This window comes from Empidonax traillii, unplaced genomic scaffold (genome assembly GCF_003031625.1).
Source record: "Empidonax traillii isolate 1590-97213 ecotype Southwest subspecies unplaced genomic scaffold, ASM303162v1 scaffold377:size560545, whole genome shotgun sequence".
Lineage (NCBI taxonomy): Eukaryota > Metazoa > Chordata > Aves > Passeriformes > Tyrannidae > Empidonax > Empidonax traillii.
Window position 1 is genome coordinate 275,877 of NW_020955570.1, and position 27,939 is coordinate 303,815.

Genomic DNA, 27,939 nt, shown 5'->3' on the forward strand with positions numbered 1-27,939 from the left:
TTATGGCACCACGAGTATCTTTGTCTTTACTGTCACTTTACCAACTGTGCTCTCACCCATCATCTTCGTTTCATTTTTGTCGGTTTTTAAAGGGAAGACAACTAAACAAGACATTCTCTTTAGGACATGCATTCAGCAATGAACTTCTTGCCTAGGAAGGCCTCAGGATTTACCAAAAACAACCCCATGACACATAAGAGAGAGAGAGCTTTTCAAAACCATGTTTCATTCTTCCCCTGTCACAAGAATGACAATCAGTGCTACACCTGCCATTGTTTTTACCTTGTCTGGCTGTATATTCATTGTCTTCAATCAGTCTTGCCAACCCGAAGTCGGCAATCTTGCATATTAGGCCGTTCCCCACCAGAATGTTTGCAGACCTCAGATCTCTGTGTATGTAATTCATTCGCTCTATGTAGGCCATTCCTGCAGCCACCTGTGAGAAGCATGAGACACAATAGGTGCATTTAAAATGAACTCAGGCATACAGGGGCTACAAAACATGCACATCTCAGTGATCAATACTCTGAAGACAGACCTGGGCTGCCATGTCCACCAAATTCGGTAACTTCAAAGCTCTTCCTTCTCCATCTTTTAAGAAATCTAGCAAACTCCCTGCAAATACAGAGTTGACACAATGGAGAGATGTTAGGAAAACAATGGCAACTCATCAGGATGGAGGCGCAGCAATATGTGCCCTATTAAAGACAGCAATGTTTCAAGTTCAAGAGACAGTTAAAAAAACCCCCACAATATCTTAGAATTCTATTATACTTGCTTCGCTCTTCTTAAAGGTTGTCTTGCAGAAGAATATGCCGCTAGTACAAGGAAAAGGGAAAAGAAACAACTCTGTTTTTAATCTTCCTGACCATTATGGAGAAAGCTGGTCTTAACTTTTCCAGTGCTCTTTAAAACTACATACTTGCTGCTCTCTAAAGGCCTCAGCTAGCTGCAAAGCAGCAGCTCAGTTCCAAGCCACACAAGCTATGGAAAAAGTCAGATCCCAGCTTAACCAGCTCCAAAAGAAAGGTCGGCCCGAAGCCTGATAAGCCCAAGGGGGATAGCATTAGCAAAGGCTATTTTTTCCTTAGAAATGAGTAGTGCTCCTTCTCTAGGTAACCCAGAGCTAAACACAGCATGAACCATTAATTTTAGAAGACTGCTAGGAAGACAAAGCAGATATGAAATGAAAGCAACTTCAGTAAAAACAATAAGGACATAGCCTTCCTGTGCAAGGGAAAAACAAGGATCACTTAAAACACCTAGGATGTTAGAGCTTCCATCCCAATCTTGTATTCAAACAGAGAAGTGTGGCAGTCTCCCTTAAATAAAGGCAGTGAATTGGTTTCATAAATAAGGGAAAAAGACAGATGATTAGGCGTTTCTCCCTTGACAAATTGTCAGCCTCAAGCTCAGATCCAAAGATGTAAAATGTTACTGTACAAACTAGTAGAGTAAGCCAAAATAAACCACATACTTGAGAAGGATTTTGAAAAGTCTTTTTTTTTTTTTTTTTTTTTTAAGGGAAAAGCATATGCTTGTCACTGATATATATGATTAAAGTGGGAGTTAGTCAGGGCTTGGATGCCTCTGAAGAGGGAGGTGGGCAAGCACCTGCCAGGAAAATAAAAATCAACTCCAAATAGACTGAAAAAATGGACTTAAAATTTCAGAGTACATCCTCCAATGTACAATGAAACTTCCCTGTGAGAACTTATGTTTCCTATTTGGTTCATTTGCTTTTCCAAAACAAGCAGATTTTTTGCTCTGCTCTCAGCACCCCTGCTGGAGATCTGAGGAAGCAAAAAGTTTTCCTTTTCTCATTTTACTACATCATTACCAGTTAAGTAGCTTGAAGAAAAAGAGAAAGGAGAAGGGGAAAGGGAAGGGCAGAGAGGAGGGAAAGAATAATATGTGCAAATCATGTATTAAAATGATAAATGGGTTGGACTGAAAATGAAGCTGTGATCTGAGAGCGAGGTGCATGTGACAGAACTCGGGATTGCTAAACGAAGAGACAGAAATCCTCAGCTGACAAGTAAACACTGAAAGAAGATGCCACAAGAACTCTCTGGTGCCAGGAAAAGCTAGTATCTTGGCATGCAGCATGTAATACCATCAAACCCAGAAAATGCAAATCTTCCCTCGTCAGGGAAGTTTGGATGCTGATGCAGTTGGAATCACTTGGGCTGCACCAACTTCTCTCTTCCCCACCTAGTATAAATTTTTCTTTGTACATCAGGTTTTGGGCCCAATTCAGAGTGAAATTCATAATTCTTCTGAAGACAGATGTAAATTTAGTTTCCTGTTCTTGCTCTCCTTCCTCACATGCTGTTCATGCACCACACTGCACCTCTCTCTGAATCCTCAAGGAGCATCAATAAAGAAAAAGTATTATCGAGCCAGCAGCTCTGGCTTCACCTTTACTCATGTACTCCGTGACAATATAGATAGGCTCTTCAGATACCACAGCATAAAGTTGGACCAATTTGTCATGTTTTAGCTTCTTCATGATTTGGGCTTCCTCTAAGAAGGATTCTGGAGACATAGTGCCAGGCTTCAGGGTCTTGATAGCCACTTTAGTATTTCCATTCCACGTACCTACAAGCACAGAAACTTAGTTAGATCCAATATCTCCTCCTTCTTTTTCTGCTCGATGCCTAATGTAACCAAGGAAAAAACAGCAAAGGCATTTAATATAAGGGTTATTTTTTTTAATTTGGTTTCCCATGCTGCCTTATCACTATATTCCTCCCATGCCTCCCTCATATTTTAGTTTTTTTCTTTATACTGAAAAAAAATACTCCCATTGGCACTGGGGCACAATTGCTGTCATCCTACTCAGACAGTGTTTCCACTGATTGCCACAGAAACATCTTTTGAGTAAGAAATGTGGGATTCCTGAAACCCATCTTCATGTTGTCTGTAGCAATTACTTGCTACAAGTAATTGCTACAGACAACTACACAGTTCCAGTCACAGATTTGGATAACAAAACTGGTTAAACCCAGAACTTCTTACTTGCAAGACATTTTAACATTTTGACTTTGTTCTGAGCCAGAGGAAAGAAATATCCTAAATTGATTTCATTTTAGAAACATGTGTTTCCAAACTGAAATACAACTTCTTCCTTCCCAGCAGCTGCTGATTGAAAATGAGGTGGTTCTTGTCCACTTCATTTTGTTCTTTACTTGTGGTCAGCACTGAAATGGACAAGTTGCATCATTTTTCAACCATCAGCTACCAAAGCCTTCTCTAACATCTGAAAGCCTGCACAAAAATTGGGAGAGAGCTGGGGAAAGCTATCTCAAGGCATTTCACAAGAGGTAAGGCTTTACTTAGGTATTTGCAAGGGGGAGAAGGAAGACTGAAAAGAACAAAACCCTAGTGGGTTGGGTATTTTTTTGGGGGGAGGGGAAGAAAGGGAAAGGAAGGAAAATTTAAATGGGCAGAAATACCCCTTTTCTAGTGCCTTCTGGTTGTCCTTTGCCCAGACTTGCCAGAACCTGGCTTCAGAGTCAGTGCTGAAATGGCTTTGAATGGGACCTGTGATATGTTGGTAGGGAGGTGTTGTGTGATAAGGCAGAACAACACTAAATGACTTCAGGAATTAATCACATTGGGTAAAAATTACTCCTCTGCACTCAAGCATGAGGATAAGCAGAAAGCCTAAAAAATCCACAAAGACTCTGTCATCAAGAAAGGCAACGTGTAAAAAACCTGGTTTGTCCTTGTTGAAAGTACATGAACATTTAGCAGGGCTCTGCTGCTGCAGGGGAAATGGCTAAGCCAAAATAAATTCATCATGAGCTTTTGCAACCTGCCAGAGCATAAAATGAGCTGGGTCCTTTTCTCTGCAAGTGCTCAGGTCCCAGGTCCCTGTTGTCTAGCTGAGGACAGGGGAGGAGCAGCGGAGGAGCTGCTGCTCCTGTGTCACCCATCACTTAAAGGGCAATCCTAAATGGCTGGGTAGGGGCTTGAGGCACATATTAGTCAAAACCGTGCAGAGCAAGTTTGTTTTCATTATGCCTTGATTGTCTTCTGCCAGTTCTGTGCTGGGTGTCACTGTACTGTCAGTGGAGTAATGTCCTGAGCTAGCACCTCCACTACCCCAGCGTGCTTCAGGAGGACTCTTGAGGTCCTAGTTTCACTCAGTCCTTTAAATCAGAGCTGAAGAGGACTTTGCTTTAGTAGCACTCCTGTGTAAGCAGGGAAGGATGTGGTTTTGCCTCCTAACTTCAACCACGGTGGCCAAAATCTTTTCTGATGGGTGACAGGGGGTGTGTTTTGTCTGCAGTCACTGAGGCTTGGGACCCCAGCATGCCTCAGTCACAGCCACTCTACAGAGGTACCAGGAATATGAACCAGGAATAAAACCACAGTTTCATGGAAACCAGATTGGCACTAACAAACTAGGATTTTACCTGGTGTCTTAACAGGATTAACTGTGAACTATTCGTTTACATTTCCTTAGTAAAAATCCCAGAATGCATTCTGTTACCATGAAGTGTTTTCAGTAGGTCTATTTTTAAATACTTCTATGAATTTCTCCAGGTAAAAAAAAAGAAAATCAAGCAAAAAATGTTAACTTATCCTCTCAGCCCAGATTAGAGATTAAATTTTTAAGTTTTCTTGTTGTAGTTTGATGTGTTTCTCTAATAGAAAATTAGCACAGACTTCCCTCTGAATTCCTCCCATATGTAGTTAGTTACCACTTAATGTATTTTTTATTAATTTTTACTGTGTTAATCTACTCCAGTTTGGTAATGCTTCAGGGCTGTTAACATATTTTTATTATACATTAAGAAACATAATTTCATAATTGTAGTAATAATTTTTGCATTTCTGACAGATATTTGGTACTGGTAGTTGGCCCTTTATTTCTCAGAGCTGATTTTTTTTTTTTAATTTGTTCCTTTAACTGCTGTATCAGCTTAAGATCTACTGCCCACAAAGCTGGCCACTAAGTATTATCATCAACTGGAAACTTGAGTGTGCATTCGAGATGGAGAACAGGAAGGTGAACTGCAGTTATCTGGAGATGCCAACAGAAAACATATGCAGCTGTCTTTGCAACAAGTCAACTGTAATTCTGTGAGATTCTGTAACTTTCTGTACTTATAAATTGTATAGATTTCACAGACTTGCTGCCGTGCCCCTTGCTGTAATCTTGCAATGGGAAACAGCTGCAAGAACCCAGGAGAACCCACTGGCTTTACATACTTTTGTGGCACTGCAACAAAAAGTGGCCAAACTGCTCCACCAAATTTTTCTGAAGAAACAACACATTGTGATTCTTAATTTGAATTGGTAATTTTAAAGAGCCTATACAGACTGCAATTTGGCACAAAAATTGAGCCACCTCTCATGAAATACTATATTGTGTTTCAGTGCTATGGCCATACTAAGATTTATGCACATTGTAAACTGCTATTGTTTTATACTCATTAAAAGAATGAGGCATGGGGGGGTGGGCAGTAAGTTTAGCTGGCAAGTGTGCAGAAAACAGAATGTCAGTGGATTTGGAAAATGTCAGTATTTCTGAACTTCAAAGTGGGGGTTCAGCTAGGCCCAAAAAGTTTTGCCTCTATTGTCTGTGGTCTCTATATTGAGTTACTGGGTTCTGCTGCAGATACAAATTTCAGACTTAAAGAAGTGGATGCATGGGAAAGCTAGCTTGACAATATCAACTTGCTGATACTTGCCATTATTTTTAAACTGGGAGAGTGGATGGAAGCATTTTCAGGGTCTGGTCCCAACAGTGCTAAAATACATGATGAAAGAAAAATGTCTACTTACCAGATTAATTTCTGGTTAACCATTCTGCCTTAGAGGTTTATCATGTCTCCTATTTTAATATCTAGCAATTGTGTAGTTACCCAAATAAACCCAATGCAATTAATGAAGTTTAATGCCCGAGCCTCTCATACCACTGTGTGCGAGTAAAAGGAAGCTTCCCCATGGATTAATGTATTTAGGTTTGACTGTTTCAGGCAATATAAACTAACACTTCCTACTATTCTGATCTTTTAGCTTTAAGATCTCTACTTGAAATGTTTATTTCTGCCAAGAGGGCCTTAAAAGATCCATCCAAAGCAAAATATATTCTCTGCCTTACCACGCCACACTTCAGCGAAACACCCCTGACCAAGCTTCTGTTCCAGAAATAATGAATCACGTGCAACTTCCCATGCATCTTTAGCCAATCCAACAGTTTGTGGGGTATTATTCGTAGCAATCACAGTTAAGTTAAAACACAAACCATCAGCTTTCTCTATAGGAGAGGAAATTAATAAAAAAAACACACTTATAATCCAAAATTATGCATGCATTGAGAAAGATGGAAGGTGATTTGTTTCTCAGAGTTGCACTGAAGTTCATTTGCAAACACTGGGTTTTGGATACTCAGCTTAAGGACTTTTTTGTCAGCTTGCAGGAAAAGGCTTCTTGGTATAACTAATACATTACTATGTGAGCCTTGATTTATCATTTAGACAGAGGTAATTTGTCAAAATCAAAACCTTCCAAGGAAACACGGAATTTTAGTTTTCTTTTGCCATCAATTACAGTGAAAGTTGAAGATTAAAGAATTTCAAAGTCAAAGACATGATTCTAAAGCCATTTTTCCTAACATTTTGAGCTTTACTATTTTTTTTTTCTTGAGGGTCACAGTGTCCTACATTTTCACCTTCCATCTTGTAATTCCCACACAGAGAGCTATTTTAGAATAATTATTTTGCTCCATACCCATCCATACTTCCCCAAACTGCCCATTTCCCAGTCTCTTGATCAACTGTAGGGATTCTCGTGGAATTTCCCAGACATCTTTGGTTTTGACAGACAGATCAGTAAGCCTTGGCATTCCTTTATGACAGGGGACTACTAAGCGGCAGCAAAGACCTGCAGCTCTCTCTGATGGAGCCAGAAGTGAAGCCAACAGCAAAGGAGAGGAAAGAAAAAAAAGTGTGACATAAAACAAAAACAGTAAGCATAAAAACAATGCTACTCACAACAGCTGTTAGTTGCATACCACAAAGCATCCTGGAAGATTAGAAATTGAACACTGAAACATGTTCATTTGAGACAGAACAGGAAATATTTTAGTCTCTGCTTCCACAGCCTGAAATGGAAGGTGACTGCCAATGCTTTCTCTCATGGACTCAGAATTTACCTTCTCCCACAGTGCTGCATTAAGATCACCTCATAAGTAACTGGTTCACTATAGTACAGTATAAAAAATTAAAAATTATCTGTATATTACAATCTGGATTGTTTCTGTACTGAGTAAAATAAACACAGAGAAGATTTTTTTCTCCTGAAAAATCAAAGCAGTGAAAATCTGCTGAACTTCTTGTATCCTGGGAAAAGGCATTTTCTATATTCTGCTCTGTGAAAAGGTGTTTTTGTAGGTGTCATGTAAAAGACTTTTCCTGACATTCTTTCTAGAGCATATGCAGCCAGTCCTACATCATTTGGGCAGGTTCATTATATTGTCTCTTGGAAAGCTTCACAGAAGACTGAACTGTGACAAAAGTCACACAAGATATTTTAGCAGGAGTAAAAACAATTACACATATATATATATATATACACAAACATATGTATACATACATAGTGATGAGTAGTATACTATGCTGCATAAAGCAGACTGCAATATAAAGCTTGCACAGCAACTTGTATCTTAAAACAGGTACAGCAGAGCAGAACAAGGTGGGGAACTGCAATTGTACTTCAGACTCAAACATAGTCTGTATTCTTCTGTGCAAGGCTTCTTGTTAGACTTCACTTTTAAGTGAACAGTTAGTTTCAGTATCATAAGGTGGGCAGGTACCGAAGCTCCTTGCAACACTAAGCTCTACCTCATCAGCACAAATGTTGTGGAATGGTGGGAAATCCCTCCAGACACCCTGACTATGGACCTCATTGTGTCTCCTGTAGCAAGACAACAAAGACCACAAAACAGAGAAGATAGGCCAACCAGTTGACATGTCTTATTTCAAAAGAATTACAAAGGGAACATTAGGATAGGGACTACTCAAAATATGGATTGTATCTTAGAAGCTTCTTTATGAGTTTGGACAGCTGCAAAAAGAAGCTGAAGGCTTTTAAGACCTCCTTCTTTGATTTAATTTTAAAAAATAGCTTGGCATGCTGGTGCTCCAGTTAAGTCCAGACTGCATGCACAAGGGCTTATGCTTGACAGGCCAGCTTTTTGGGACTGGGGGAATGATGCTTCAACTCCAGACAAGCTGTTACTGGACTTCTGTCTGACATCAGGACACTCTGGGGATCTCAGAAGAGCAGGGGTCCTCCAGCCTGGACAGCTGTGGGATGAAGACTGAGGGTGGGCTGCCGTGAAGGGTGTCCTGCCATGAAGGCACTGACCTGTGGTCTCAGCAGTGGTTCTTCAGGAACCACGCTGATCTTTACTGAATCATTTGGCATCTTTGAGCTCTCCCTAGAATTAAGTCTGGGCACTCACAAGGCATTGTGGCTAATCTACCTCCCACAGCTCAGAGTGCAGAGCAGGCTACTCGTTAGAGGCGGCCTTTATGTTTCAAGTCAGCAGGGGCCTGCATGGAGTGAGGGCTCCTTGTTCGCCTGGATCTGGGAGACTGCAGATGAAACCTCTTGAGTGTCGATCTGTACCGTGCCTCCAGAGCTACCCTACCTGGATCCTACGGATTATGCCTCTATGTTGCACAGAAATGGATGCTTCTAGATCTATTTGTTTCTGCACCTATGCATGGAAAATACACCACCCAAATAAGCTGACCAGGGAAAACTAAAAGTTGACATATATCAACTGGCATAATGGGGTTGAAAATTATCTTCCTTACAGGTGAGCCTTTATACCTCATTTAGCTTAAAGTAGAGTCGCCAGAAACAACTAGAAGTTCTCCCTGGCAGCATGCACCCACCAGAAACTGGGTGGAGAAGACAGCCAGATGTCTAGTATGAATAGCATAAGAATACAGCAGACAGAATACAAAGAATACAGAAAAAATGCCCCACAGAGAAGTTGACTTCCCAAGTAAAAATTATGAGAAGTTTTTGAGCAGCAAGCATTTTGGGTCATCTGTTAATATTATGAAAAGCTAAAGTAAAGGAAAAAAGCCCCCCAAAAGCAAAATAATTCAAAATACAAATTTCTGTTTAAGAAGAAGCATGGCAGTCTATGTAAGAACCAGTTGTCCTGTGCAGGAGCTTAGGGGGCTTTAAAGTTGTATCGGTTGTACAGTAATCACCAGTGACAGCAGGATGCACTTTTGAGTAGAATACTGCATGCCACATTTTAATTACAGGAAAAAAAAAAAAAAAAAAAAGAGAGCTTGGTGGGTGGACACAAACAGTGTTCACACAGAAACACCCACATTGCCTCACTTATATTTTAAATTAGACCAATTATAATTTAAATGCTAATACCGTGCACACTGAACAAAATTCAAGCAGGAAAATCTGAGTCAGGTAATATATGCAAACCTTTTGGTCATTGCTTTAAGTGACTGAATTCCACAATGCAATTCCCTATTTGCTTTATTAGCAATAGTGTGCTGCAAAATGGTACATATTAGCACTCAGTCACAGGGAATTCATGTTTTGAGATGGGCAAGTCAAGTTCAGTAATTCTGTTTGCTTAGAAGAGGGAGAGCAGGCAAAACCTTTACCTCAGTAAGTGTTAGGTTTCAAAAGCTCTACCACTGTACTGTACACTGTGAAAGGCACTCAGTGCCATTTATAACTGCAATGGGAAAGGGATAATGGAAGATGCATTACAACAACCAAGACCCATAGCTCAAATGACTCTTTAGGGTATCTTACACATACATCAGCTCAGCAGCAAACACTTTTGTTTTAAAATACTTCAGAGTGCCATGTATTATCTGAAAAATTACCTGAATAATGCTGAACCAGCTGCTGAAGAGTTTCAAATTGTGCCCGAGTTGTGATATAATATCCACCATTGTCAAGTTTACGAATCTTATAATGTTTGACATGATCTCCTTTCATATCGTCCCAGTCTCGAATAGACAGGGAATAGGCACCTGTTCCAAACAAAGGAGAAATCAAAAATTGTAGTTAGCTTTTAGTCACTAAGATTTTGTTTCCTGGTCAGTTGTTACAAAGTGAAAGAGAAATTGCTTCCAAAAAATGCTTACTGTACCCTGAAAAAGAACAAATTAATCTAACACAAGTAGAAAAGTGTCAGAGAAATCTTAGAATGTTCACACCACATTCCTTTCACAATGTTCTAGAAAGAAATTGGAATTTCTGGACAAATGAAAACTCACATTTTAACATTTACTAATTCAGGTTGTTAAACTGACTTTTTCTATTCTAAGTTTCAGGTTACACAGGAAATACTATACTTAACGTAAATGAGAGTGGCTGGTAAATATCAAGTTTTCATAGGAAGCACTGGAGAAAATGACTTTATATGTGCATAGTGTTGTTACCTAGATGGATCCCAAACTTCTCTATAACCATTAAACAATCAAATAAGTGTACTATATACACCGTAGTCTTCTGAAGGGTATACTACACCAAGACTGTGCACCAGGAGATCTGCAAGAACTGCATGTTTAACTTCCCAAATCCATGCAGGGGTTTTAGAGCTTACTAGTGGGATTCAGATGCTGAAGCACAGGGATTAAGTGCCATGCGAGATGCCTCAGGACATGCTGCTTGGCAGTTTTCCCCACAGGCTGTCACATTTTTCCATTCATGTGGATACCCTGAAGGCATTTCAAATGGCTCTGGATGCTGATGACCAGGCAAAAGAATTTCAGTTGAGGGGCTAGGCATAGTTTTAGGTGTAATGGTGGCTTCTCCACAGATGGGCTATGGGCTTGATTTAGATGCCCACATAAGCTTCTGGTGCTATCAGGGCAGCTGAATCCCAGCCTAGTTTCCATGAGTGTTATGGCACAGTGGTGCCTGCAGTTGCCAGCACTTGAACAGAACCCCAGCTTTCTGCTGACTGTAAAAGGAGCTCAAGTCACCTATGGAGGGCACTGAACTTTCAGGTGTCTTACTTGAAGGACAATCCTATTCTACATATAGTGGCACACATGTTGGTTCTCTACAGTGTCAAAAGCAAAGCCGCTTTTTACAGCATAATGCAGCTTCTGAACAAAATCATGGCCATTTCAAAGGCAGAGAAGAAGACAAATCTTCACTCATGGTTCAGGCAAATATTGTGCTTACTCAGGGGAATTCAGGCATTAAAAGGAAAAGAGGCAACTGGCAGCTGCAGAATCTCAGGAAGGTCCTCCTTCTGGAGCCTCTGCTGCTTTCACAGGTAGCCATGTCAGCTAAGTGCAGCAAAGAAAAAACACCAGCAGACAGTTTTGTATGATGTGAAAGGTGGCCCTGGTGTAAGATGTCTTTCCCGGATGTCTCCTCAGGAAGAAACTTCCCTGACCACATTAACCTGCAATAGGTTGCACTGGTGGGTGGCTCCCTAATGAGGGAGCTGTGGTGAGTAAAATGTCTTCACCCTGACTCCAAGGACTTCTCAAATTTCCTAATGTTTGTCTCCTATTTGGGACAAAAAGAGCCAGCACTTAAAGGGATGATTGTGGTTTAAGTGGGAGGCACCCTTAAAGAAGTGATGGGGGGGTTACTTTTTTTTATATTTTATGTATTTATTTTGGTGGGGTTGGAACTAGATAATTTTTAAGGTCCCTTCTAACCCAAGTCTTTCTGTGATTCTATGCTTTCTAAGCGTAGAAAAATACTCTTTGTTTAGGACAGTTTTCTGAGGTCAGTACTGTTACTGAGTCAGTACATCTCAACTAGGAGTTCAAAGCTTTTTGGGAATTTGCAAGCACATCTCGTGTGTGCTTTGTACCACCACTCTGGGTTGTACATTGCCAGCTTCCTTTCAGAATTTTCCAGGCAGTGCTCTCCATGTCTGCATTTGTGAGTTTTGATTCACTGGCAGCAGCTGTATTTTCTTTAGTCACGCTCCCTGCCTATCTGGTCACTCTTTTAGATTCTTTAGGAAAATGTAAACAATCTGTGGCTCCAGGTCTGCAATCACAGCTACGTGGGTGGCCCTCTGTGGACCCCCGCTGACCTCAGATCAAGTTGCAGGATGGAGCATTAGTTCAAATCTGGACAAAAACAAGCACCAAGATGGATTTCATTATTCATTTATTTAGGCTGTTGGTTATTTATACTATGCGTTATTATCTGATGATAAATTCAAATATAAGAGATATACATAATGAAAATTTGGGATAGAAATATGACATTACAGTATATCAGATTAATGAATTTAAAAAAATCCCCAAAGCTAAAACCAGACAGCCTTGAAGAGTGGATATTGAAACCAGGTAAAGGGTTATATAGAAAAGAGCTGATTAAGTACCTGGGTAGTCAGGCATTCAAAAAATGAAAACCCAGCTCCATCTGATTTGCAAGTAAGAAGAAAAGACAACCCTGATCAAGGGAGGTTAAATTCACACTGAAATCATCTACAATTATACTTTTTAACATGATCCTGATTAATTTTATTATTGCTATTATTTAAAGCAGAAGGGACAATTCTAGGTCACAAAACAATTCCTGCCTCAAGCCCAAGATGACTAGCTGGAGTAAAGCATTTCGAGAAGACTAATGGCAGAACACACCATTTAAGGCCATCCAGCCAATTTTTTTCTCTCTCGTGAACTACAAGCTTTTAACAACATACTGAATGTTGTTAGAACACATTCTAACAAGGATGAGAAAGGAAATATGAGTTTTTGACAAAAACCATGCATGTTTGGTTCTTTCCAATGGCTTTGAAGAAAACTTAGCCTGAAGATGTAGAAAGCCTTAAGTTCGAATGCAGAGAAATGAAGCTTGCTGCTCCAAGTCCATCCATGATGAATTACTCCATTTCCCCAATGCTTTTGTGTCTCACAAGAACATGGAAAAAAGCCCTGACTTAGCAAAGTAAACAGCCCTGCAAAATATATCCCCTATCATAGTATAAAAAATGGGAAAACCAGACTAAACTGATAATGTGGTTTAGAGAAACAGTGTTGTGTTTGTTTTTAGGATCCATGGCTGCATATATGAGTGAGTTTTTAAACTTGGCACAGAGTGGAATGAAGTCCTGTTCCTCACACACATCATAGCAACTGCTGGTGAAAAAAAACAGGTGGAGGCTATTTGCAGAAAAAGAGCAAGTTACAGCCTGTCCTGCTCCTGGCGAGAGTGCCTCACTGCTCCGTGAAGCATGATGAAGTTGTGCGGTGACAAAAAATTGTCTGTCTGAAACAACAGCCTGTCCATTCAGATTGTTTATCAGAAACAGTCCTCAGAGTTATAGGCAGCAAAGGAAGAATCCAGTGACTGCATGAGTAAAAAATGTAAAACTTACAATTTTAGATGACAGAATGCAGCATCTGAAGATAGGTTGGGCGGAGAGGAGTGGGAAGTACTGCTTTTCTCCTTTAAATCCCTTAACTAGCCATGACTCCAGCACTTTGCATGCTAAGTCTAGCTGGCAGTGTGCTCTGATCAAAGCACTGACAAGTCAGTGCTTTAATTACATGATCCATCATTTGACTTCAGAACTTACATGGAATTAATTCTAGCGACTTATGCCTCCCACAGCTTTTGTTTTGGATTGCTGGTTAATTGAGAAATGGCCAGGTTTGTTTTCACTTAGTGGCAGTTTTCTCCTCAATAGTTGTATGAGTTAGAGAGATCTTTTCATATATGTGAAACTTTTGAAGAAGATGTTGACAGGCCTTGTGAACAAAATGTAAAAGCGAAAATAGCACCCGCCAAAAAAACTGGAACTCCTTCAATATTTTTAGAGGGAAGGAGGAGAATACATCCTTCCACTTGACTTCAACAGAATAGATATAATTGAATACTTTATGAATATATTAATTAGAAACATATTCAAGTTTTTTTTCCTGTTAATCTGTGAATTTAAAACTGCTACCTAATTTCTTTCTCTTTTCTTCCCCCCTCCCCCCACCCCCCGAGGATACAGAATTTCAAAGGATCACACTGTGTGACTTGCACTGCAGATACCATGGGTTGAGCATGACAGGGGTTGCTCTTGGGTTGTTCATTGCCCTAAGATATCCAGACATCCAGTTCCCTAGCACAAATATATGTAAGATGATTCTTATACCTACCTTCATGCCACTGAAAACAGTATGTCACACACTTGGCACAATTTTTCTCATTTATCATCTCATTTGTTACCAGAACACCTTTGGCCATCCTACCTTTGGTAGTTTCGCTTTCCCGGATCAGGAAGGTACCTCTGGGGTTTCCAAATGACAGCAGCTGCCTCTCGGCATCTTTTCGGCCAAGTTTGCCAAAGTACCACCTTGGGGAAGCATCAGAAATTATTAATTAGTGTCACAGATCTCGAACATGGAGGATTATTTGTGGAAACTATAGTTACTCTAGCATGGTCAACCATTTTTGTCATACTGTGTCTCTTTTATCATGGTTGACAGGCCATGGAACAAACTGTGTAGTAAATGTTGCGTATGTTATGCAGTAGCACTTTGCATTAGGCCCGTAATCAGTAGCTGCTGAGAATGCTTGCTTGGTGTCCTACGAAAAAGGCGAGACTTGGACAAATAGAAACCAAGACTCGGTGGGTGGAAGGAATAGACAAGGAAAAGGGCAGAAAACTGTGTGGCTGCTGAAGAGCAGTATTTTTACAGATGTTCTTATATAGTGATGTATTAGTATTCAATATTTTTGTTGAAGCACAGCTCTAAAACCTCAGCAGAAGGACCAGATGTAACCACTTTACCGTGGTTCTCTATGAGGCTTTCAGAGTTACTGCCTTTTTTCCTTCCTGCAGCAAATGCTTTTTTAGTTTCACAATCAACCTGAAGTACCAAACTACACTAGTGCCTACTCAGCTGTATAAGCTCCTCAACTGTATCTCTTATTTTGGAAATAATATGGATACACACATCACTCATTTTCTTTGCATAGATATGCCCTCATTATTCTGCCTGCTGCATGTGTTGTAGGCATCCTATTATCGTAGGATTTGTATTTGTTGATGCAATGTGCCCTCTTTAATAGACGTGCAGCTGACTTGCACACTAATTGACTCAAAATATTTTACAAGTTGGTTCAGGAAAAGCAAAGGCACCTTTTGGTTAAAGCTTGAAATTAGTAGACACTTGAAAAAAGGAAGCAGACCTATGTTCCTTTAGGTTTTCTTCCTTTGTTTTGACATTGAAAAAGCACTGAGCTTGTGCTTCTTTTGTTACTAATTACCTAATTATTTATCAGTGCGGTTAAGAACTGGAATAAATATAATGTAAGTAATCTGAAAAATCACTGCAATCAATCAAAACCAACTCCTCACACCTACTTCTCATATAGCACTAATGGATCTTTACAACAAAAAAGAAAACATACTCCTCTGCTTGGATGGAATCGACTGGAGCCACATAATTACTGGGAATGTAACCGGTTTCTCCTGTTGTCAAGGAACGGGCCTCCCACCAGTCTCCTTCCCTGGAGAAACAGAGGTGAGGAGAAATGAGAGTGAGACACAGCTGTAAAGACAATGATCTGACTTGGTTAACTGTGTGGCATAAAAAGCCACAGCAACTCATCTCTTTATCACCGGCGTGCTTCCAAGACTGCTGTTCACATCTAAACCCAAATAATAAACATATTTCTTTATACCTGTAATTATTTCAGCAGTGATTAGTAGTGTACCCTTCCAAATGTAGCATAATGGCATAAAGAGGCATAGCAGCCCAGCGAAATCAGGTTTGTGCAGGCTGGATTTGGACTAGGATGTTGAAAACTGTCTCCATGGCAATTATACTAATACAGATCCTTGAGAGAGCTTATAGGAAAATTGCCAAGATGAATACTGTGTGCTGGTTTTGGCTGGGATAGAGTTAATTTTCTTCATAGTAGCTGGTATGGGACTAGAGTTTGGATTTATGCTGGAAACACTCTTGATAACACAGGGATGTTTTAGTTACTGCTGACCTCCTGTCTCTCACCCCACCCCACCAGCGAGGAGGCTGGGGGTGCACAAGAGGTTAGGAAGGGACACAGCTGGGCCATCTGACCCCAACTGATCACAGGAATATTTCATACCATATAGTGTCATACTCAGCATATAAAACTGGGGAAAGAAGAAGGATGAGGTGGGGATGTTCAGAGCGATGGCGTTTGTCTTCCCAAGTCACTGTCATGAGTGATGGAGCCCTGCAATTCCTGGAGAATGGCTGAACATCTGTCTGCTGATGGGAATCAGTGAATGAATTCCTTGTTTTGCTTAGCTTGTGAGCATGACTTTTGCTTTACCTTTTAAACTGCCTTTATCTCAACTCATCATTATTCTCACTTTTACCCTTCTGATTCTCTCCGCGATCCCACCACAGGAGGGAGCAAGAGGGTGGTGGGGTGGGGCTGAGTTACTGTCTGGGGTAAACCACGACACAATGTCACAGCACATTCACTGCTAATTTTAAACTTCTATGAGCATAATTAACCTGAAACCCAAAGATATCAAAAAGACATCTATCAACATGGCATTTAGATGCCCTTAAGAGTTCCTCCCTCTGTAAACCAGAGATTTGTTCACTAAATAAAACACTGTTATCAAATGTGGCTGGATAATTCAGCCTCTTCTGGAAGCAAGCAGCTACGGAAAACACACTGTCTAAGCTATTACTGGCAGGAAAGGCAAGTTCTTACTTGGTTGAGTTCTTACTTTTAAATTTTCAACTCCACTTTCTTTAAAAGTTTGAAGAAGCATGAACTCTAAGGAAAACAACTAAAAACCAGCTGTGATTAGTCAAAAAGGAGCTGCTTCCAATTTTACAGTTCAAAAAATGTGAAGAATAAATAGCTTTTGTAGACGCTGGCAGTTGATACTATTTTAATACATCTTGTGTGCATTACTATGTCAGGTAAATGGCCCTAACTGTTTGCATCCCTTAATTTTACCAGCTGAAGTGCTAACCCTTCCCCCATATGCTTCTGTAGAATATTTCTGAAACAATATATGCTACACTGTGATTGTTAAATTGTACCATTCCATTTCTTCTTCCTACTGCACAGAGAGTCCACTAGGTGGAGGTATTTTGTCGTATCTAGGGAGGGAAAAAGCAGCCCTGTAGATGATCACAAAATCAGCAACAACCCTCTCTGCTTTGATAGAGAAGCTTAAATCTCTCAAAGCATTGCCAGAAAGGAGGAGAAATGCAGGCTTTTTCCACAGCTCTTAATTTTAGACATGCAGCTGAGGTAGGAGGAAATTAGTCAATGGGGCTAGACAGAGTGTGTGGGAGTGGTTGGTGGGATGCTGGGCATGGTTGAGTGTCCTGGAGTCCTTAAGTTAGGCTCTGCTCTGAACCATTCTGCAGGTACCTTCTCCAGCTCCAGACTGCCTTTAGTAAAATTTCTGACTTCAAATCATGGGGATACCCCCTGTATGCCACTTCAGGTATTGCTGCCCTGACTGTTTACTTCAAGGCACAAATCAAATTTGTTGTGCACTGAAGAAAAATCCAAACCCCTCCAAAAATGCCATACAAACTAGTTTTATGCACATATATGCTTTCTGTTTGCAAGCAGCGTTGGTAGACATTTAAAAATGGGCTTTCATGTAATTTCTGATACAAGTAAAGAGCAGAAGCATTCTTAGAGAAACACAGCCTTTTGGAGGTCCCCAGCCTGGATGTCACTATTCCAGGAGTGTGGTTAGATCCATTTTTATAAGCAGAGCTGACTACAATGGATACTGAACTTCTATAATCCTACAGGAAAATCAGTGGATGTTTGGTCTTTTTTCCTTTCTTAGAAAACCTTCCTCCAGGCAGTAATTACCTGCATCAAAATGCATGTACTGCAGCCACCCACGTGTAAGAGAATCTCTCAGTCTCACTGACTCCAAGGATGATTGCCTTGCAAGTCCTTGTGAGCACCCCCTGATTCACCAGCTGGCATATGTATTGATAATGTGTAGAACTTCTTCTCGTTTCAAATTATGGCATAGTTTGTACAAGGTTAGGAAAGCAGCATGCAATGTGAACAAAAATGGATGACAGGTTTAAAAAGGGTTTGTTTTCAAGCTCTGACTTAGAAGCAGAAAGGTTTTAAACTGCTGCTCCCTTTACTAGTCATAACTGAAGTTTCTGTGCTTTCATCTACATCAAAGCCCTTCAGCTTCATGAAATATTCCACTGAATTACCTGATTTTTTTTTTTTAACTTCAATGCACATTGAGCCAACTCCAACCCTGCAGTTGTTATATTAAAATTAACAGGATTTGCACCAGGGATGGATTTGCCTCACTGTCACAAAGTGTAAGAAAAAAAGATGAGACCAATATCACAAAGCCTTTAGAAAGTGACATTGTTGTTAGCCTATTTTTGCTTCTTCATGAAAGCAATACTGAACATAACACAGAGCCTGCCACTTTATGTTCTTAGCCAAGAATTACAAGATGTTCAGATATAGGTCAGTAGCACAGCAAATTTTAGCTGTTATTTTTAAGTTGCTAAGGGATTTTTTTTCTATGGGCAGTTGATAAAATTAATTTTAAGTGGATGATTTCCAGGATAGAAGTGTGGTTTTTCATGTCAGATGCAACTGTGCAATGGTAACAGAACTTCCTAACATGTTCTGATTATATGACCTACCTTTAAAAGATAAAAAAAAATGTTTTTAAACCTGGCATGCAAGTCTGGATAACGTCTCTTTTGTGAATCACTTTTTAGCTAATTTCTCTGTGGAGATGCTTGCAGCAGATTGTAAAAAGTGTTAGTACATGCCTTGCAGAACTTTTGTGGCTACTGGTAAAGTACAGTGCTGGTAGTTCTGAATGTGGGGTTACTGTAAAATGCAAGCAGTGAATCACACAATCTCACATATTTGTGAAGTACAGCTGCATGTGGTTGAAGTATAGCTGCATGTGGTTGTTTTTTTGCCCTAACAACAAAGCACTTTGCAAAAGCGCACTAAATGCAAGGACAAGTAAGCATAGACTAAAACCCCTCCAATATCTTGAATATCCAATATCAGATTTTACTACTAACATTAGCAAACATAATTTTAAACATTATAGGTTTGGAAATATTAATTTCCCAGCCTGAAACTTACGAGCTGTTAAGTATCTGAAATTTTTCTCCTTTGTGAAAACTCAAGTCATCTTCTGTTCTTGCTTCATAGTCATAAAGTGCCACAAAAAGAGTTACACCTAAAGAAAAAGATAGGTGCGTTATACTCTATCAGAAAAAGCAGGAAGGAAAGGAACCTGGAGAGATGAGGTGGCTAAGCCATGTGTAAGCTACTCAGGTTGCTGAAGAGCAAAAGAAACTGAACCCTCCTACTTTTTGAACATCCATTCTAATCCCTCTGGTCTTACACAGCCAGTAGGCACTCCACCTCCTTCACTCTGTACAGTCTTAGGATCCCAAGCGGGCAAAGGGGGTTTGAAGAGAGAGTGTAGACTCTCTTACACATACATAGCCATGCCAAGTATTTCCTGTTAACAGCTTGAGGTGGCTCAGCCCACACTTTCCATTCCCTACTAGAGCGATGAGGCAGTTAGCTAAATTGGGTAAGTACACATAATTTCTCACCCCCCAAGTGAACTAGCACCTGCAAATTAGCAAAGATAAGGATGAAGATTAAGCTCCACCCCTACTTCAATTCTTTGCACTGTTTCATGAAATAACTCTCCCCTAAAGCAGCATGCTGAGACAGTCATGCCTCTGCTGTAGGCACATGATTGACACTCATTAAGAGAACTAAGGTAAGACTTTAAAACTCACCTGTTCCTCCTCTTGTACGCAGGGTCCCTGTATGAGAGGAGGAATTGACACCACCAAACACAGTCAGTCCTTGGCCTCCTGTGGCATGGAAGTTGTTGTAGTTTGGGATTGAAGTCACACCAAAGCTAGGATAGTGCTGCGGAGTGGGATCTGTCCCATAGCGGTAGCCTGAGCTTTGAGTTAAACTGCCATCCCTCTCGTCAGTCAGTTTTGTTGCTTCTTTATCCTTACATTGCACACAGCCCATTATCTAAAATCCTAGGAGAGGAAGGGAACGACAGGTGTTCGTATGTTGATGCTCACCAGATCTCCTCCAAACCCACATATGATTAAGTAACCCACATTAAATTAAGTTCACTGCTCAAAAGTTAAGTACCTTGAGAAAACCCTGCAGTGGTTTGAATATAAACAGCAACATGTTGGAAAAAAGCTCAAACAAAATCTCCCCCTCAGTAGTTTCCCATTGATGCCTGGGGAAGAGGGTCCTACCTGCTCTTAGGGTAGTAGCATATCTCTGCCAAGCCCTGCCAGGCAATAGCTTGCATGGTGGGCAAAAGCTCACTCTTCACTAGGAGGGCATGACTGGCAGGCAAAGGACTCAGCCAAAAAAGTGCAGCTCGAGGTGTTCAAGTCTGCCCCCCACAACACAAAATGAGGCACTTGGCTCATGGTTCATATTTGACCTTGCCAACTACCCAAGAACAGACTTCATCTAAAGACAATACAACCTTGTTTCATTGCTGGAGCTCTGCATGGCAAGCAGAAAAGCAGTCACAGTGAGCCAATAGTTATTACAGCACAGGAAAATAGCAGGGAGCTATCAGAGGGCACAACTAAAACAAATGGAAGCACCTTTTAATGCAGTAACAAACTGAAGGCTAGAACCGGCAGAAGGTGGGGCTGCCAAAGGTACACACATTAAGAAACTAAAGAAAGTCCCAGAAGAATTAACTCATCAAACACAAAGCATCTCAAAGTCCGGATGCCGGACAGGATGAAAACAAGAGTATTTGAAAAGGTTGCCCTAAGTTTTTTTAACTCTTACAACCTCTTCTTCTGCACACTCACGGGGCACTACCAGAGCCTAGGTTAATCTCTTTTAATTCGAGGTCCTGCCTCTCTGTACATAGAAGGACACAGAAGGTGAATCCCCACATCTTAGAAGCAGTCCTGAAAGGTTAGTCCTGTTACCTGGTGTTGCCTTTCATCTGCTAGCTCTATCTAACATTTTATAATCTATGCGCTAGTATTACTGAACTCTTTCCTATTGACTCAAGATGATCCTAGACACAAAACCTGAGTTTCTGAAGCTGGATGTGATTAATTTAGGGAATCAAATACTTTTGTGGATGCATCCTTGATCTGAACCAGTACAGTGACTCTTTAGATGTAACCTGGTGCACAAACAACATGCTCTAAACACTGAGGCTGGAAGAGCAGTAACATACGAAAAATCCTTTAAAAACTAGACTTACTAGGCATACTTTTTCCAGAATATATAAATAGACAAGAAGAAAATGCAGAGAATAGAAAAAAACCCCTATAGTGAAGTACATTTTTTTTGCCCCATATTTCTCTTCAGTTTTCAGCCCATATCTGTCACTTAGGGTAAATAAAAAGCCTATGCTTTTTAAAATTTCCTAATTTTTCTGTAGCTGCCAGGCTGACTCTTTTCTATGCCTTACCCTAACATTAACATAGGATGTTGGTTTTGACAAACTCATGGGATTCAGAAAAAAACTATTTCACAAGTGCTAATGCTTGAAAAATTATGCAGCAGCTCCCTGCTTGTTTGTGACAATCCACAGTCTGGATACCTGCTTCCTACATCTAACCTGCCTAATTAAAAAGCAGAACACTTCTGTTGAAGTGTATTCTCTAAAATTTGCAGACACTTCCAGTTATTCTACAAGCCTGTTCAGAAAAACAAGCAGCATTTTGGTTGGTCAGCGTGAAGCCCATCCACAAGAAGGGATGGAAGGAGGATCTGGGGAAACTACAGGCCTGTCAGTCTGACCTTGGTGCCCAGCAAGGTTATGGAGCAGATCATCTTGAGTGTGGTCACACGGCACATGCAGGACAACCAAGGGATCAGGCCCAGCCAGCATGTGTTTAGGAGAGGTAGGTCCTGCCTGATCAACCTGATCTCATTTTGTGACCAGGTGACCTGCCAAGTGGAGGAGGGAAAGGTTGTGGGTGTTGTCCACCTGGGCTTCAGCAAAACCTTTGATACTGTCTCCCATGGCAATCTCCTGGAAAAGCTGGCAGCTTGGACAGTTTGGACAGATGCACTCTTCAGTGGGTGAAAAACTGGCTGGATGGGTCCAGAGAGTGGTGGTGAATGGTGTAGCAAACACTTGGCATCTGGTCGCTAGTGATATCCCCTAGGGATCAGTGTTGGGTCCAGTCTCATTCAGTATCTTTACAGATGATCTGGATGAGGGGATTGAGTGTACCCTCAGTAAATATGCAGATAAAACTAAGTAGAGTGGGAGTGTTGATCCGCTGGAGGGTAGGAAGGCTCTGCAGAGGTATGTGGACAGGCTGGACTGATGGGCTGAGACCAACAGTATCAGGCTCAACAAGACCAAGTGCCAGGTCCTACACTCCAGCTACAACATCCCCATGCAGCACTACAGGCTGGGAGAAGACTCGCTGGAAAGCTTTTAAGTGGAAGAGGACCTGGGGGTGCTTGTCAACAGCCAGCTGTAGATGAGCCAGCAGTGAGCCCAGGTGGCTGAGAAGGCCAAAGGCATCCTGGCTTGTATCAGATCAGCAGGCCCAAGGCAGTGATTGTCCCCCGTACTTGGCCCTGGTGAGGCCACACCTTGAGTACTGTGTCTGTTTCTGGGCCCCTCACAACAAGAAAGACATTGAAGTGCTGGAGCAAGTCCAGAGAAGAGCAACAAAGCTGGTGAAGGGTCTCGACCTTAAGTCCTATGAGGAATAGCTAAAGGGAGCTGGAGTTTCTTAGCCTGGAGGAAAGGAGGCTCAGGGGCGACCTTATCACTCTCTACAACTATCTGAAAGGAGGTTGTAGCCAGGTGGGGGTCAGCCTCTTCTCCCAGACAACCAGTGACAGGATGAGAGGACATAGTCTTAAGCTGTGGCAGGGGAGGTTCAGGCTGGACATCAGGTGTTCAAGAAATGACTGGGCATGGCACTTTGTGCCATGGTCTAGTTGACAAGGTGGTGATCAGTCAACAGTTGGATGTGATGATCTCAGAGATCTTTTCAAGCCTAAATGATTCTGTGATTCTGAAATATTATTGCATTTCCCTTAGCTGTGCTGCCTGCAGTTAGCATGGGTCTACCCTCTCTTGCTTTAACTTAAAAGTGCCCTTTTTGTATCTCTTTCTTACTTTAAAGACACTGCATCCACTCAGCGGGGTTCCCTCACCAAAATGTTTAAGTTTTTTCAGGAGAACAGGAAAATAGACTCCTGAGTATGCACTTGCAGCAACAGGTGGCACATGTGGGTATCCCTTGAGAAACTAAAGCAACAACAGGTCAAGGGAAAGGGGTTTGCAGCCTGGAGGTTGCAAAACACACTGCTGCTGCTACTGCTGTGGCAGCTGTGTGGACCTCCAGCCTCTGATCACTCTGGAAGCTGGGTTGGAACTGGAGGTGCAGAGTATTGTGCATGCCCAGCATCAGCAGTGACTCTAGGTGAACGCACAGGGACCACAACAGGTGCAGAGGTGCCCCAGCCAGCTTTGTATCAGCTGTGAAAAACTGCTTGTGGAGATAACGTTTGCTGCTTTTACAATTTCAACAGCAGGATGGTCTGGCTCTGAAAACCCTTTGTTTGGAGACATCACTCAGAGGTGAAGTTTTCCTGTCTCCTCTCAGAACCAAGAAGTCTCATGGGCAGTGCCAGGAGGTGAAGCAGGACCACATGGAAGGCAAGAACCTGGTGTGGTCGTGGCTCATCTCGCTGATATGAGCATGAGGAGTGTCCAGGAGGCTTTGGGCAGGAAGGGTGAGTCTAGGACTCTCTGTGGAAGTGCATCTGTGGTGTGCAGAGAGCAAAACATGGGCAAAGAGCAAATGCTGCATGGGAGATGCCACAAGAGAAATCCCATCTCAAAAGGAAAGGCAGAAAGAGATGCTGACCGTCCAAATAGGGAAGAGTGAGCCATTAAATCAGTCTGGTTAAAGGCTGCAAGTGCTGCAACTTGCTTCACCTCAAAGCAGTGAAGAATCTCACAGCGTCTTTGATGGTTGCAGTCTTATGTCCCTGTGAAATTCTATCACCTCCTCCCTTTCCCCTCCCAGCTCTGTTTCTCCTCTTATATTTCCCCATGTGCTTCCATGGAGAAAAGTAAAAAAGAAAGAAAAAAAGAGATAGGAAACATGAAATGTGGGAGAGCGGTGGGAGGGAAAGAGGTATTCTTGTTGCTCATACACAAAGATTCAGCCGAGCAGGAAAACAAATCCCTGCTGAAATCTGGGAGTATTTCACATACAAATTTATACCTGCTGACAAGACAGCCCTACACATCTCATTCACACATTGATGAGGAAGAAGTTAAAACGACAAATCAGCTGCAAAACAAAAGCTGCTCTAAGTATTAATTCTGAAAAAAGTAAATAAACAAAGAGATGGTACATATATGTACTGTAGTTTCAAAAAAAAAAAGGTTTGGGTTTTTTTATTTTACTAGGAATAATATGTATAGTAAACTAGTGAATTATTGATTTCTTGATTTTTTTTCAATTTTTGCTTTCTTTAGCCTTTTGCTGGCAAAGGCAGCACACAGGGAAGGAGAATTTGATGCAAAGTGAACGACTGACGAAATGGGCTTTTTCTTTCACTTGTCCCCTCCCGCTGTCATGGTGTCTAGACAATCCAAGTATAAAGACTGCTTGATTGTAGCCTCTTGCAAAATGTGACAGAGGGTGTTACATGCACACATCTTTTCAAGCCAAGTCTCTGAAAGTTGTCTGTTCCTGGCTCAAAGAAACAGCATCATGGGGAGTTGGCTAAATGTGAGAGAATACATGTATGCATGTACATACCTAAAGTGATTTCAGCTTACTCAGAGGTTTCATAGACAATAAATATAACCTCCATTCAGCATTGGCCTTTGTGTTAATGAATGGATTCCAAAAACTAATCTCCTTCAGTATCACAGACCAGGCTTTTAATATACAAAAGTCTCATCTCCCTGCATGTCAGCATTTGGAGCTGTGGAAGGCTGGAGTTATTCAGCCAGCTCTGAGATCACCAAACAAAATCTGGAGTTGTTTTACACTAAACTCTCCAGAGATGAGCACACAATGTTGTTCATCCAACATGCTGTGCATCTTATAGTAAAGGAACAAGTTATAATTCCGTTTCCATTAAGAAAGGCAGCATTTCTCAGATGTGTGAGTTATGGGTCATGTAGAATTATCATAATTTGACACTGGGATTGTAAAAAGGTATGTAACTGGTCTAATTAAAATGAACTTCTCTAATGTAAGCAAGCTGAATTTGTTTATGCTAAAGTTGTGTTTTTATGGGCAATATAAAACACATGTTTTCATTAAAACATAAAAAACCCCCACTTACATGTTTTTTGAGACTTCCTTAGTGACAAATGAAAATAAACATTATGTTATTTGTCTCCTTTCTTGCCCTTGCTATATTTCTTGGACTCCAACATTTACATTGCAAGCAATCCAACATAAGTTTAAGCAGAATAGCAGTTTTCTCCTACATGGTCAAAATATTAGTTGACAAAGATATAAAATTCATTATATCATTATTAATTATTTATATACTCATAGCACTTTATTACTTTTGGGTAAGGTTAAGGAGATGTATTAACATACTTATTATTGTAAATCACCCTCCTTCAGATTTTCTGTTGGTTCTTGATACAAAATAGAAGCCAAAACTGAAACACTCAACAAAGCCAGATATGCACTCCATTTATAGAAACTAAAGCAGTCCACTGCTAGTTAATCAAATCCTAGGAAAAGTCCAGGAACACCAGGAAATTTTTTTTTTTTTTTTTTTATATATACTTCTATTTTAAAAGTAAAAGCTATAACACGTAATATTTGAAAAGCAAAAAGTACTGATTAAAATCTTAGAGTAGCTTCTGTAAGCATATCTGTAAGCATATGGATGGGAGAAAGGCTGGTGTAAATTCACTCCTTCAGAGCATCAGCACACCAAGCTGTGTAGTGCAGTCAACACACTGAAAGGAAGGGAGATCATCCAGAGGGACCTTGACAGGCTTGAGAGGTGGGACTGTGTGAACCTCATGAAATTCAACAAGGTCAAGTGCTGGATCCTACATCTGGGTCAGGGCAAGCCCAGATACACACCTACATATTGGGCAGAGATGTGATTGAGAATAGCCCTGTGAAGAAAGCCTTAGGGGTGATGGTTAATAAAAAACTCAGTATGAGCTGGCAATGTGCGCTCGCAGCCTAGAAAGCCGCGAGAATCCTGGACTGCATCAGAAGCACGGCCAGCAGGTCGAGGGAGGTGATTCTCCCCTTCTACTCTGCTCTTGTGAGACCTCACCTGGAGTACTGTGTACAGCACACAAGAAGGACATGGAACTGTTGGAGCAAGTCCAGAGGGAGGCCGTGAAGTTAATAAGAGGACTGGAGCACCTCCCCTACGGAGACAGGCTGAGAAAGTTGGGGCTGTTCAGCCTGGAGAAGAGAAGGTTTTGTGGAGACCTCATGGCAACCTTCCAATATCTGAAGGGGTTCTACAGGAAAGCCAGAGAGGGACTCTTTGTCAGGAACTGCAGTGATAGGACAAGGAGTAATGAGTACAAATTGAAAGAGGGGAAATTTAGGTTAGATAATAAGAAGAAATTTTTCACATTAGAACAGGCTGCCCAGCGAGGCTGTGGTGCCCCAACCCTGGCAGTGTTCAAAGCCAGGATGTGTAAGGCCTTGAGCATTCTAGTCTATTTGGAGGTGTCCCTGCCCATGGCAGGGGGGATTGCGACTGGATAATCTTTAAGGTCCATTCCAGTCCCTTAACATGCCATGATTCTATGATTTTATAATTTTACAACTCACAGCTGAAACTCTGAGCTATGGTGCCTCTTCAAAACCTGTGGTTTTTTTTTTTTGTTTTTTTTTTTTTTTTAAGTTGTAAGAGAAAATAGGTCCTAAAATGTTTGAGGGGTACAGGGAGGTGCAGGGAAAAACCTGTCTATTCTGCATCCTTCAATCCGTGCCATAGCCTCTGTTCTCAAACTCCTTGCACCAGCATGGGAGAGGGGTCCAAACTACTGAAGAAATGTGGAGCAGGTTCAGACCCAGCAGGGTGCATTCTCCTTCCTTGTGGATTTTTCTGGAATGAAATTTGATGGGGTATTTTTAAGACAGCTTCTTTCAGTGGAAGACATGAAAGGGAAAGGCTGCATGACTGGTAACCATCAGCTGTCTTTTTCTGACCAAATCCTACAAATCTTGTCTGGAAAGCATCAGCAGGGAGGCTGAGTTAAGAAATAGTTATGTTAAAAGAGAATCAGAAGCAAAAATCATTGGCTTTTATTCAGTCTTTGTGGTGAACATGCTTATTAATCACACCAAGGGATGCATCCAGCATGGCTGTGAAAAATAGATTCTCTAAGGGACATCTTTTTGGTGTTTTATGTTTTGCTGAAAGCACCACTGAACTATCAGTCTGTGACATCAAATAAGCCAAATTTTATGAGCTACCATGGGATTTTATATTCAAAATGCAACATTCTGAGATACTGAGAAGATGCAAGAAGGACAGAAAGGGTTTTCCAAGAAAAAGAACTACAAGAATTTTTAAAAGAGACTTTAGTTTTCTGTGGAATTCCTCCTGCAGGCTGGATAGGGATAATAATCAATACAGAAATTTACCCTGAAGTTGAAATGTCTTACTTTCCATGTCACTACTAGTAGCTCCCTAGAGAGAAACTGATAGAGTATGTATTTTGAAACAAGAGCCTGAGACACACTAAACCCCCCAATTTTCAGAAAAGGTTCACTCACCCACTTTGAATATTACAAGTCACTAGTCGGGCAACAAATAGCACTTAAAACTAGTCCTATGTAGGTCAGTAATTCTCATGTTGTCTGCTTGATGACCTCTCTCTGACTCACATCTATGCTGATGGGAGCATTTTGGATTTCCAGAATTAATACTGTGTCAGTT

The 27,939-nt window shown here is 41.1% G+C and overlaps 1 protein-coding gene across 4 annotated transcripts in view; it reads right to left on the reverse strand.

The window, feature by feature from the left end:
• Positions 1 to 27,939, reverse strand: part of FYN (FYN proto-oncogene, Src family tyrosine kinase) — an 83,127-nt gene that overhangs the window by 20,395 nt on the left and 34,793 nt on the right. For 2 of the 4 annotated variants that reach the window (XM_027893041.1, XM_027893040.1), the window contains 9 exons: positions 19,791 to 20,048; positions 19,117 to 19,213; positions 15,406 to 15,504; positions 14,241 to 14,344; positions 9,897 to 10,046; positions 6,748 to 6,912; positions 2,422 to 2,601; positions 539 to 615; positions 283 to 436 (listed from right to left, as the gene is read on the reverse strand). In XM_027893041.1, the coding sequence (XP_027748842.1) occupies positions 283 to 436; positions 539 to 615; positions 2,422 to 2,601; positions 6,748 to 6,912; positions 9,897 to 10,046; positions 14,241 to 14,344; positions 15,406 to 15,504; positions 19,117 to 19,213; positions 19,791 to 20,037 (1,273 nt within the window). In that variant the 5' untranslated portion in view covers positions 20,038 to 20,048. Of the gene's footprint in view, positions 1 to 282; positions 437 to 538; positions 616 to 2,421; positions 2,602 to 6,118; positions 6,275 to 6,747; positions 6,913 to 9,896; positions 10,047 to 14,240; positions 14,345 to 15,405; positions 15,505 to 19,116; positions 19,214 to 19,790; positions 20,049 to 27,939 lie in introns of all 4 variants that reach the window. The other 2 variants (XM_027893043.1, XM_027893042.1) reach the window with 2 other exon arrangements.